This window comes from Ambystoma mexicanum, chromosome 1p, assembly GCF_040938575.1.
Source record: "Ambystoma mexicanum isolate Mex_15411 chromosome 1p, UKY_AmexF1_1, whole genome shotgun sequence".
Taxonomy (NCBI): Eukaryota; Metazoa; Chordata; class Amphibia; order Caudata; family Ambystomatidae; genus Ambystoma; species Ambystoma mexicanum.
Genome location: NC_090921.1, coordinates 1374441182 through 1374454658, shown reverse-complemented (window position 1 = coordinate 1374454658; position 13477 = coordinate 1374441182). Strand labels below are relative to the sequence as shown.

The following is a 13477-nucleotide window of genomic DNA, read 5'->3' as shown; positions in this document are numbered from 1 at the left end:
TGCTATCCTGGGCTCCCGTGTCTGTAGGGGTTGTCTTCAGTACCTTGTGGACTGGTCGGGGTATGGCCCGGAGACAAGGTCCTGGGTCCCTGCTGTTGATGTCCATGCCCCCGCCTGGCGGCACAATTCCATAGGGACAATCCTTCGTGCCCACGGGGTCGTGGGCCTTTGGGTGGGGGATCTGTCACGCACTCCACACACTCACCCCTCAGTGTCCCTAGTGTTCCCCTTGCCCGTCCTTGCACCTCCATCCCATCCCGTCCTCTTGCCCGGTTCCGGGACTCACTTGTGCCTTCCCCGAGTCCCCATGTGCCACCGCGCATGGTTCGACATGCTGCCTACTCGTGGAGACGCCCGTTCCATTGGCGTGTTCCTTGGCGATTGCGAGACTGGCTTCTTGAGCGTCACATGACCAACATCTCCCGCTCACGTGTTTCTAAGTTACGCTCACGTGATGCGGTTGCGACTCATGTGACCGCAAGGTAATGGGCAGCGCTGGTATTTAAACAGCCGCATCGCAACACTTCGGTGTTTCACAGCTGTTTATTTGGACACCTGTTCGGCGCTATACTTATACCTTTGGATTACTTGGACACTGACCTCGGATTACACTACGGACTGCTATCGGATTTCCCCTGGCTTCTGGCTTCTGCTTCTTTGGATTCCTTGTTACGATTCACGGACTGCCTTCTGGACTTCAACTTACTTAACCCTTTGGTACTACGTTCCGCTTAGTTTCCTTGTCCGGATTTTGGCATCAGGTGGGCCTGGCACACGCAGCACAGTCTGACCTACTGCCCTGCAAAAGGAAACAGCCTTGCTGGGTCCCGGAACCTCCTCTATAGGTGCAGCAGATTCACCACGGCCACTTATTGGTAAGACGGTTCCACTTCCTTGTTGTCTGGTTTGTTATTGCTGTCTTAGGCTTGTTACTTAACCGGTGCTTTCTTTACAGTGGTTCGGGGTTCCCAGAGGTCCACGGTTCCGGAAGATCATCTCCCACCTGTGGCCTCAAAGGTTGTACAGAGAGTGATTTAGATTCTCTCTGTGCGGCAGAGGACAGAGGACTCTTCTGACTACACGACAGACAAGACACAACACACACAATGCCAGATTCTACAGCTGGTTTTTCTGGTCTTATGCTTTCCTATCTCGAGGACCCATGAAAGCAACCGTTCTTGTGGAAAAGGTCAAGGGTACTTCCCTCCTTGTGATCCCTTTCTGTTATGCCGTCTTTCTCCTCTCGTTAAACTGCCATCTTGGAACTGCTGTTTCTTTGTGTGTTTTGCCTTGCTGAAAGTGTGCTCTCGTGCTCCACCTTTTATCTGTGTGGGGAAGTCTAATGGAAGTCAGGTGTGTGTGATGGTCAGTAATTGCCTGACCACTGTATTGGGACACATCAGGGATACAGCTCGGGTGTTAGTCTGTTTCCCTTAGAGCAGGCTGTCAGTGAAAAAGTGTTTGTGTTGTAAAAAGGGGGAGTACAGTTCCTACATATCCTACTTGGTAGGATGGGGTAAATGTGTTATAGGGAAGGGGATATTGCGTCTCACCATCCGGTGTCCTACTCCAAACTCCCTGAAGACCACTCACCCAGGTGATCCTCCCACACCGGTCCACCCCCAGGAACTGGATCCAAAAGCGATGGCTCTGTCCTGGCCACTTGGATGACAGATCCCCGGGGACTAGTGGCTGGGACACTTTCTGGTTTCTCACAGAGCCCAGTAAGAGGTTCCCCCCAGGAGAGCAGGGAACAGGGTTATCTTTAAGTTGATTTAACTTGTGTACATTGAACTATATACAATTCTTTTACAGAAGAACTGTGCTTTGGTGTCAGTATCCAGTAAGGGAGAGGCCTCCTTGTGGGATCAAGAGGACACCCACTTTTCCTTTAGTTCTATTGCAAGTATAAGGGACGGAAATAGGTTTAGACTCAAGACGCTGGACATTATTGTTCGACAGATGTCCTGACCGGCTCCATAGTATTCTTTTGTTGAGGCAGGCCAACCCCTCATAGTAGTTGGGGACATATAGGCCTTTCTCCAATCCCCTTTCCTTTCTTTTTTAATCAGTAAAAGTCTTTCGCAAACAAATATGCCACCTGTGTCTCATCTTTCTCCTTCTGCACCCTTACACAACCAAGACATCATCACCAGTCCATTGGCCGAAATCTTCCGTCTACCGTCTCGTTGACGGCTCTGACTACATCGACTGCCCCTCCCACTGAACATTGACAACTACGTCGATGACTATGATCACAGTCCACAAGGTTGCTCTACCTCCACGGCCACCCTCATCCGGCCCATCTTTAGCTCTGTCGACATCACTATAGACTGGGGCCATTGCCTCCTTCTCCAGGAGGTGCAAGTGTGGACTAGGAGGTGCCGCCAGCTCTCTTCTTTCTCCCAAGGCAAAACCACTCTTCACCCTATCATTGGTGGCTTCTTCAGGAGCGTTACCTCCTGCTCAACTACTGCATGCCGGCACTCTCAGACGATGAGCCATTGCCTCCTTCTCCAGGAGGTGCAAGTGTGGACTAGGAGGTGCCGCCAGCTCTCTTCTTTCTCCCAAGGCAAAACCACTCTTCACCCTATCATTGGTGGCTTCTTCAGGAGCGTTACCTCCTGCTCAACTACTGCATGCCGGCACTCTCAGACGATGAGCCTCCAGGATCTTTCTCCTCTGATCTGAAAGAGGTTGAGGATCCTCTTGACCCCATTCTTCCTAGACCTCATCGCTGTCCGCAGCCACAACCAACTGTGCCCTTTCCCGCTCCTCCTCAACAAGCTTTACCAACTGTGCCCTTGTACGAGGCTCCCATGGGGACAGCGCCTAGAGGTTTGTCCTTAGACATCCTGTCTACTCTGGACACCTTGGGTTCCGAATTGCAGCAGTGTCTGCCTCCAACAGCTCCCAGGCTGCTCTCTCTAGGAATCCACCATTGCCCTGCAGGCCTGGAGTCCACCATTGCCTTCAGGGCCGCAGCCACATTTAGTGCCTCCAACTACGCCTAGGCTGTTTTCCATCCCTGTGGCTACCCTCACAGACACGGATACTAATCCTGACACCTCACAAGGTACAGATGAGTTTGAGGACCTGATTCTGGCTGATGGCGAGCCCCTTAATGTGGATCTGCCCTCTAGGGACTCTCCACCAGTTGAGATCAGCTCATTTCATGCACTGTTGACCTGTGCAGCAAAATTATTCAACCTGGTTCCTGAAGAGAAGAAAAAGGAGGGTTTCCTTTTTCCAAAGAAGAGAGTCCTCTAGGAAATCGGTTGTGTCAATCCCCCTGCTCGATGATTTATGGGAAGATGGCTTATTGGTCATGAAAACTCCTTTCTCTGCCTCTCCAAAAATGGATCAACTGGAGAAGAAGTACAGAATACCGGATTCCGCCCGAAGTGTCTTCATTTCCAGCCTTCACCCGACTCTGTGATTTCTGCTGCAGCAATAAAAAGGTCCACCACCCCCTCCTCTCTATGCATGGTTCCAACAGACCAAGAGGGTGAGAAGTTGGAATGCGTTTGGAAAACTCATCACCACCGCCGCCTCCACCATTAAAGCGGCTAATGCTTTTGCCATACTCTCCTGATACAATAGGCAGCTATGGTATAAGCCGGAACTCATCTTAGACTTCCTCTCAGAGGACAAGAAGAATGAGGCGTTGACATTATTTCACGAGGGTGAAGTTGCCTCTGATTACGCGAATACAGTTACTCTGGACATTGCGGTTCCGGATTCCAACAAATGGGCAACAGAGGATGGTTGAAGGCCACTAACCTTCACTCTGAGATCCAATCGAAAGTTATTGATATGCCTTTACAAGGTGTGGACCTTTTCGGAAAGGTTGTAGATGAGACCCTACAGTCCATAAATGCAGATACAGCACGTTTGCTGAGTACTCTTCAGCAACAAAGGCATTCCTTTTGTTCATCGAGGGTCCGGTTTCCTCAGCTCCACAAAGTAGTACAGGCTAGCATATCGCCAGCCTTCACGCTCCAGCATGCAAGAGGCGTACAGAGGACGTTCACACTACTCTAGAGGGGGAACACAGCGTTGTGGAGCCTCCTCCAGGACGTAGATGAACAGACAGGCCTGACCAGGCTCACGGACCGGCCCAGTCTTCAGCACCCCAGTGGGAGGCCATCTATCACAGTTTGTCAACGAGTGGTGCAACATCTTCACCGACAAGTGAGTGCTCAGCAATGTCCAGCAGGGTCACACCCTCGAATTCGTGGACAAATGCCCACCCCAGCGCCTCGTCCTCCTTTTATAAGACAGGAGCAGCACTTGCCTCTTTACTTGTAGGAGATCGGGCCAAAGCACCTCCGGGGCTCCGGAGTGTACTTCAGAAACTTCCTGATGAGAAAGTCTGGTGGTTGGAGGCCCATAGTCCACGTCGACCTGAGACAACTCAACACATTTCTCAAGGCCCAGAATTGTCGGATGGTCACATTGCAGCATGTGCTTGAATAACTGGAGCATGGAGACTTCATGGCTTCCCTTGACCGAGAGGATGCCTACTTTCACATCCCCATTCATCGCAGACACTAACGCTTCCTTCGGTTTGTCGTAAACAACAAACCTTACCAATTGAAGACTGTTACCTTCAGTCTCAAGTCAGCTCCGAGGGTCTTCACAAAGTGTCTGGCTCCAGTGGCAGCCCATTTATGGCGTTCAGGGATCTACATCTATCCCTACCTGGACAACTAGCTGATCTGCGCCCACTTTCGTCCACTGGCCTTACAGCACACCGAAGAGACCATCAGGTGCCTTACTTTGCTGGGATTCTCCTTCAACTTTCCAAAATCATGCGCAGTGACATCGCAGAACTCTCTCTTTCTAGGCTCACGTCGTAACACACTGGCGTGTCTGGCTTCTCGTTCGGGGAGAAGGTCGAGGCCATCTTGAGCAAAGTGTGACAGCTCTCAGTACTTCGAGTGCGAACCGCCAGCTCCATCAAGTCTCTGCTAGGCATGATGTCTTCATGCATCCCCCTAGTCCCTCATTGCAGGCTGCACATGAGGCCTCTACAACAGTGCCTGGATGCCAGGTGGCAACAAATATCAAGATCCTGAAACAACAAGATCACCCTCGATTCCAGTGTTCAGGAAGACCCTGCAGTGGTGGTCTGTTCGTCAGCATCTCATGCAGAGTGCTCTTTTTCGCCTTCCAGCGGATCAGGCCACGGTTACCTGGCAGGGTGGGCAGCACACACAGGTCAACTTCACGCCTGGGGCTTATAGCAACCAGAGGAGACAGATGCACATCAACGTCTTGGAGCTGCAAGCGGTGTTCTGGGATCTCAAGTCATTCAAACCCCAACTCCAAGGCAATGTACTGCGCCTCTCTATGCACAACACGACCACCATGTTGTAAATCAGGAAACAGGGAGGGGTGGGGGACCCGCTCTCCCATTCTATCCAAGAAAGCCATGTGGAACTGCGCGATAGATCAGAAGATGTTTCTCATTTCATTCCATCTGGCTGGCATTTATAATACCATCGCAGATTCACTCCGCAGGGAATTACGATCCTGCCACAAATAGAACCACTAGTTCTAGGGGGGTGCTTGGTTCATCAATCATGCCCTACACAGATAGGTTCAGCATGACATCTGCCTCACACAACTCTGTGGCATTATACTCCCTCACGCATACATACTCCTCACATTACTCAGTATTATAGGCTGGTTTCACTAATGATTTCCGATTCATTTATATAATGATGGTGGAACAGTTACCAGGAATACTTCTTTCATGGGAACACGGGTATGCGTGGATTCACTTCCCTCACCCCTCACCAACTCCCAGTAGGCTGTGATATAGCATTAGCCCTGTACGGGCAGCTGCTTGTCTTTACGCATGCGCGTGCCACATTACAAAGTGGACCTTCTGCGCGCATGCGCAGTAGGAATTATTGTGTTGGTTGCTATGGCAACCTAGACACAGCCCGGGACGCCACCCGGCCCTTCTCTAAACGCCAATACATTGCGGAATTTCCAATCGCGGACTCCTTTACGGTGAGTTCACTGCGTTTAGGCTATTCTTTCGAATTATACCTTTGGCCCCACAGACTTTGGGTCCATGCTGCATGATAGACGTAAATCTAGGCTCAAACTACACGTGTCCTTTGCGCTCTTCTAAAACCCTAGCACCCACTACTGGGGTTGCCCTAATTGTATCTGCCTACATTGACGAACTTCTCCTTGACTTATAGCGCACTTACGCTGGTTCTCCTATACAGGTTCCAGCGCACCTTCTGCGCCTTTTTTGGAAAACACTGCTATCTCCAGGGGTACAGATCGCTGCAGAGCGTTCGTCTTCGATGCGATTCCATGCCAGAAGTAAGTGCCTTATTATTATTTTCTTGGGAGTTTCCCCCTGGGCCCCTTGGGGGTCCCTTCCAGGCCATATGGCTCTGCCAACCTTTAACCCTGGTACCGAATGTTACCTTCATAGGCTCTTGTACCTACAGAATCTGTTAGTAATATAGGCATTGTTTTTCTTTCTTCTTTCTTTCCTCTTTTTTCCTTTTTTTTTCTTTTTCACTTCAGATATTCCAGACAATTTTTTTGCTGGAATGCCCGGTCCTTAATTGATGCTTCTGCTTGGGACCCACAACCACCATTAGCAACTCCCGCCGCAAGGGTTTTCTGCTTGTTTTGACCTACATAAGAGTTACACTATTACCAGTAATTACAGAAGCATCCTTTCAAGGTGGGTGCGGCCAGCCCAGGCATCTTTGTGCCTTCTACACTGTTTTTTATTAATGTATATATGAACCCGGTATGTTTAATTCTTGACTCCCTTTAGTGTGGGTGTATTCTGGTTTCTTAAACGCCCATTTTAATACCATGAGCTCTTTCTTTTTGTAGAGTGACATCTGTAGGTCCAGATGAAGGTAGTCTCCACTGCCCGCCGTAACGTCTTTGGACATGCATTTGCACTGCGGTCCATCCCTAAAACACCAGGAATACAGCTTCCGGCATCGACCTAGGATTGGTCTCAACACACCCACAGTATTCATTGACTGATCTCTCAATCGCCAGGAAATTAAACTCCCCTTGAACTGGCTCAGAATTAGAAAAAGCTCAGTCTGAGACTATACGATTGAGAATATTTCCCTATCAAATGTCAATAGGTTGGACTCTTGTGGGTGGTCAATTTATTTTTCTCAATACAATGTACATGATTTAGGCAAAATGATGCTGTCCTGCTGATCATGTTCACAGAACAAAGAATGTTGCTTTATATCTGTTTTTTGCACATTTGAAATGTATATTGTTCACAAGTGCGTTCTCTACTCATGTTTGTGGTATTGATATTATTTCTTGTCATATGTTTTGTTCTCATTAATGACTGCATGAATTTGTATGCATATATGTCACTCATTGTAAAATTTGACATTTATATTCTTTATTTCTCAAATTAAATCGTGGCCACTAGGTCAAAACAGTGGCTTGCTAGAGTTATTGTTGTTCGCTTTCTCTATTGGTGCCTTTGTCACCAATTGGGTCAGCCAAAGGTATAGATTTGTCTGTATATCCAGAGCTTCCCCAGGGATCAACATTTACTGCTTACCCTCTGTTAACAAATGATCACACCAGAACTAGAAGTGTGCTAAATAATCCACCTGGGTAGGTCAGTCCTCATTTTGTTCACCACAAATGGGAGCATCATTAGACTTAAGTTCTTCTGCTCTTCTCCAGGTGGGGTCGCCCTCAAATCGACCTCAAATCGACCTGTTCGCTACGGCAGCAAATGCAAAGTGCCCCAAGTTTGCCACCGAATACCTGCAACCGAGCAGTCTAGGGGATGCCTTCTCGATCCCTTGGGAGGGTCGATTTCTCTACGCAGTCCAGCCAATTCCCTTGATTCTACGAGTGATAAGGGCTCTCAAACAGACCCATTGCAAAATTATACTTATTGCTCTGACATGACCCAGGCAGATCTGATACTCGGACCTTCTCCACCTGTCTGTGGCACCTTGCATCAAGCTGGCTCCGCTTCCAGAACTGCTCTGCAGAGAGGGAGGGTCTGTCCTCCACCGTGACCCAGCGTCCTTGAAACGGGCAGCTTGGCTCAGGCTAACCTAGAGTTTGGCCATTACTCATTGCCCGTAGAATGTAAAGATACTCTGGCTCAAGCTAGGGTGCCGTCTACCCTTGCACGCTACAAGCACAAATGGAAACGCTTCTCAGTGGTGTAAGTCGCAGGGGTATTCTCCCCTTCGCATAGTAGCTCCTCAGATTGTCGTACCTGCTCTCCCTCGCAAAGGAAGGCCTTGCTCATATATATCTCTTAAGGTACACCTGGCAGCTACTGCTCAATACACTCAAACTCCTGGAAGGCATTCTTTGTGGTCTCACAGACTTGTTAAAGAATTCCTAAAAGGTCTGTACAGAGTGTTCCCTCCTGTGAAGGGTCCATCCCCTGCATGGGAGCTCAACGTTGTTCTGTCAAAATTGATGAGTCCTCCTTTTGAACCTCCTTCCAGTGTTTCTCTAAAGTTTTTGTCTCGGACGACTGCCTTTCTGGTGGCCATCACTTCAGCCAGACGTGTTGCAGAGTTACAAGCTCTCACTTGCAGACAACCTTATTTGTCTTTCCATCAGTCTATGGTGGTGCTACGCACTCATCATCCTTCATGCCAAAGGTTCCGTCTGATTTTCATTTGTATGAGCTTTCAGATCTGCCCGTCTTCTTCCCCAATCCTGCCTCTCCTGCAGAACAGGCTTTGCATTCGCATGACATGGTGCACACTTTAAAGTGCTATGTTACATGCGCTAAAACTTTTCATACAACTTATCAGTTGTCTGTAACATTTGCACCTGGGGGACAATGAAAAGCCACCTCCAAGGCTTGCATTTCCAGGTGGCTCTCTGGCTGTATCACGTACTGCCATCGGCTTGCAAACAGGCGAATGGCAGGAAGACAGAGGGCCCATTGCACCAGAGCCATGGCTGCTACTAGAGCATTCCTGTCTGGTGTTCCCCTGCTGGCCATTTGCAGGGCTGCTCCGTGGAGGTCGACATACCTTCACAAGATAGCAATACTGTTCTACTGCTTCGACAGGGATTCCAGGGTTGAAACCTGTGTCGGCCAGGATGTGTTTCGCAACCTGTTTAATTGAGGTGTGTGTGTTCCAGAGGTGAGTTACTGTATTGCTTCTGTTGAGCCTTTGCCACCTCCCGTGGTTCTGTATGTACTGCTGTATAACCGTATTCATGAGCATGTGAATCCATGTAAGATCCTATGCTGGAGAAGGAACAAGTTACTTACCTGTAACTCCTGTTTTCCAGCATGGGGATCTTACATGGGTTCACATGCGACTCTCCCTTCTACCCCTGTATGGCTCTTTTGGTTCCTACTGCCACTTCACATGTGCCTCTAAATCTGAAGATGGCCACTTAGGGTAGAGCTGAGGAGGACGAATTCCATTGGCTTGGACAGTATCACCCAGAGTGACAGCAATAGGCTGTATAAGCGACAAGCAGTTTTTAGCTTTAAAACAAAATTGCTTTTAATATTACTGAGGATTCCCACCCTCACTGGGAATATTCATGAGCATGTGAATCCATGCAAGATACCCATGCTGGAGAACAGGAGTTACGGGTAAGTAACTTGTTCCTTTTTTTACGGGCCACTAGCCATGGCCAGTGGCCATGACCTTCATCCCTGTCCACTGTACATGTTCCTCCAATATGTTTATTTTGGACCCACTATACGTGTCTTCTGGGCTCACTAGACAGGGCCTTCGGACGTTCCTTCTGTCTATTTTAAAACACTACCTTTAGTGTTTAACTCACTAGTCATGACCTTCGCCCATGACCATAGGCCCCGGCCTTTGGCTGTGGCTCCTTTACATGTTACCCCAATAGTTTTCTTCCGGTTCCAGCCGTGGCCATGCTACATATTGCTCCAATAGGTTTCCTAAACGGGCTCATTAGTTATGGCCTTTGGCCGTGTCCTCTTGCCATATTGCACCCCTTGACAAGTTGCCCCAATAGGTTTTGTTAGGGCCGAGTAGCCATGGCCGGCTGTGTCCACTTACCATATTGCACCATTAGGTTCCTTAAAGTAACCTAGTACCCATTTCCTTTGTCCACATCCCTTACCCCTAACCTCACTGTAGCTGTAAAATTCCTCTTTTGTTTTTGTTGTATTCACATTTTTTTAACTCGCTTTTTTCCCTTAACCGTGGTTATATTTGCAATGTACTACAAATAACACTGGTTATCTGTAAACGGCCACAAATAACCACGGTTATTTTTATGAAACTCATGAAAATAACCCTGATAATTTCCAAGTATAACCCCGGTTATGTGAAATAATTTCCCCAGCTCCCCACCTTTTCACCCCTAATGCCCCAATTTCTCATGGTGTCCTCTTTCCCGCTCCTCACCTCTAGCCTGGTTCCATTTCATCCTTTCTCCTCTTCCAAATGGCTTTTTTCTACTTTTAGTTTTCATCTAACCCCAGTTATTCTCATTATAACACTGGTTATTTCTTGCATCAAACAAAATAAAATGGACACACCCTTCTCCGTCAAATATTTGAACAACTTCTGGATGGAATAACCCCAAACCCTGCCCTGAAATCGAGTCAACACTTGTTGCCCAGGTGTGCCTGCTCCTGGTCTAATTCCGTCCATTGGTTTTTGCTATGCGCTGCACAGAGATTTGTACTTTTTCTCTATGGGCAAAATTAAGGGCAATAGGCTGAAAAGAGCATTTTTTTGGGGGGTGTTTTTTTTAAATTACTTCGATTTTTTTACAAATCTTTCCCTAGATTTCTTTTCAAGGGTGGAGGCGGCATGACAAGCTTATTGTTTGCAAAATATCAGCCAAATCCGTCATGCAAGTCAAAAGCTATTAGCAATTGAATCTCAACTATAGTGCAGTGACCGCCGACATTTTTATATTTGTGTGTGTGTATATAAAATATATTATATACATATATGAAATTATAGGTTTTAATTGTGTTTTTCTGATTGTATTTTCTTTTTTATATTTGTTGAATCTAATGATTTTAATGTTAAATATATCTACATGTGAATTATGTTATAGATACTTGGGTTGTGTGTACATTTTGTGGAGTAGCTACTTTGATTTGAAGTAATCCCATATGGGGGTAAGTTTTGGTTCTACAATTGCTCCCCTGATTCTGATACAAACATAATTTTAAACAATATCTTTCATCTTCTCATTGTGCTAGCTTTTTTGTGGCAGCGCTCCTTACATCTGTCCCTTTTCTAGTTATTTGGCATTTCAAAGTGTTTGGGTACAAGTTGATTCACAGAATGAGTGGGAATCAACACTCAATTACAATATTCTGTTTTAAAAATATGATCGCCTGCCAGCCTTGTGGAATCACTGCAGTTACCGGCAGGGTGAATATTGAGTTCTATAAGCCAAAATATGTTGTACCTTTCTACAGTTAAATATAATTATTTCCATTTGATATGTTCTCATTTTTTACAAACAGCTAGTATTGATGGAATGCTTAAAACGAAGACACATTGCATTTTATCTATAATATCTCATTTGTCAAACAGATCGTCTGGATATTCGGGCTGCCAGAATTTTGCTGGACAATGACCATTATGCCATGGAGAAATTGAAAAAACGGGTTCTGGAGTATTTAGCGGTCAGACAACTGAAAAACAACCTAAAGGGACCCATCCTGTGCTTTGTGGGTCCACCTGGCGTGGGGAAAACCAGTGTGGGGCGATCCGTAGCAAAGACTTTGGGCCGAGAGTTCCACAGGATAGCACTGGGTGGAGTCTGTGACCAGTCGGACATACGGGGCCACAGGTAGTTTTGCTTCTCATCATTTCAGTTTGATTTATTGCTGTTTTTCAGCTATTCAAAAAGTACAATCGTTAGAAATACAAAGGACAATTTAACAAAAAGCAACACATGCTCACAGTTTCACTTAGGTTTAAAATGTTTGTGTTGGAATGTGCTTAAACTGTTAACTATGAACTGAATCATCAGTAGTGGCTGCAATAATGAACATTCTGTTTTTAATCTCATAAACCGAAATGAGTGTTATAGAACTATGACAAGTGACTCATCTCAGTGGCTTGTGCACTTCTCGTCTGTAATACGATTTTCTCCATATGATCTTCTAACTGTCTCTTCTAAGCTGGACTATGGGGTATGGCATATGCAGATCAAAAGACTGGCATGCAAAGTCTGATGTGGGGTCTGTTGGGTTGGCACTATTGCTGGTGCCGTCCGTAAATGTGCCCTTGCTTTGCTTATATAATTTAAGTTTTACTGTGCACCATCGTGCATGAGTATGTAGGAAAAAGGACTTTAGAGTACAGTAGATGCTACTGTGAGTAACTTGCTTAGAATCTCTATAGAATATGTGGACACCCCGCTCTTTTCTCTTCATACTGTGTTGGATATCTTTTCCCAAGAGAGTATGCGATTGTGTCTCATTCTCATGATCTCATTCTCTCTCATCACTTGGATCCAACAAAGGAAGTCCACCCACCTCCACTTCTACCATACACCATCGCCGATGGGCCCTCTCGAGTACTGAACCCATGGCTGATGATGGCTATGGTGTTAATCTTTCCACTGCAGGAACAGAGACAGATCTGGCTCCTGTGTAGCCACCTTTTTTACCCATTAAGTGGCGTAATCCGCAGCCTGCCCGAGGGCCTGCAGTCTTCATAGGCCACAGTGATTACCAATAGGAATTTGTAATGGTGCAGGAGCTCACTTACTCAGCAAAGGTTTCCGCACTTGAATCAATGAAATGATAAACTTCTGATACTGACTATCCTGGCTCCATTGCCTTTAGAAACCTTCTCAGATTCCCCCAATGAGAAGACTTGCAAACAGCCCTTATCCTGCCACACCCTGATCATCTGGTGCTCAATTCCGCTAAATGCCCATACCTACAGTTTCAGAAAACCGTGGCTATTTCAACAGTACCTGCCGGGCGAATAAAATCCCTTTTCCCCCAACAGTATTGCGTTACTGTATAAAATGCCAAGCCCAATTCTGGCATAATCATGTTGTAAAGGGCTCCACTGCTCTTGAGCTAGGTGTGTGCTATAAGCAATACAATAAAAATGGTTCAAATCAGAATGAGGATGAGCATCCAGTTTAGTGGCATCTTGGCAGAAAGGCTTCTCTCTCTTCGCTAGTCTCTTTTTCACACCAATCTAGTACCCTTTATCAGCTGTTAGGGTTCAGAAGGAGGAGACGGACACTGAAGTGACAAGCTTAAGGGGATGGAGCTGTTGGATGTGTGGCGTGCGTGTAGGGGGTCAGAAGCAGGATTCACGTATTACTCCCACGTATACACAGATCGCTATCCGACATCGACTATATATGGGTATCTGTGCAGCTAGTGGGGAAAATGCAGGAGGTCTCCATGGGTCCTATAGCTCTCTCAGATCATGCCCTGCTAGGTGATGGTGCACCTTTCCCAGGGCCTTCAGGGGCTCTG

The 13477-nt window shown here is 47.0% G+C and overlaps 1 protein-coding gene across 1 annotated transcript in view; it reads left to right on the top strand.

Annotated features, from left to right (window-relative positions):
• Window positions 1–13477, top strand: part of LONP2 (lon peptidase 2, peroxisomal) — a 1695025-nt gene that overhangs the window by 751142 nt on the left and 930406 nt on the right. Inside the window, exon 7 of the mRNA XM_069607050.1 lies at window positions 11562–11820. Coding sequence (XP_069463151.1) covers window positions 11562–11820 — 259 coding nt within the window. The remainder of the gene's footprint in view (window positions 1–11561; window positions 11821–13477) is intronic.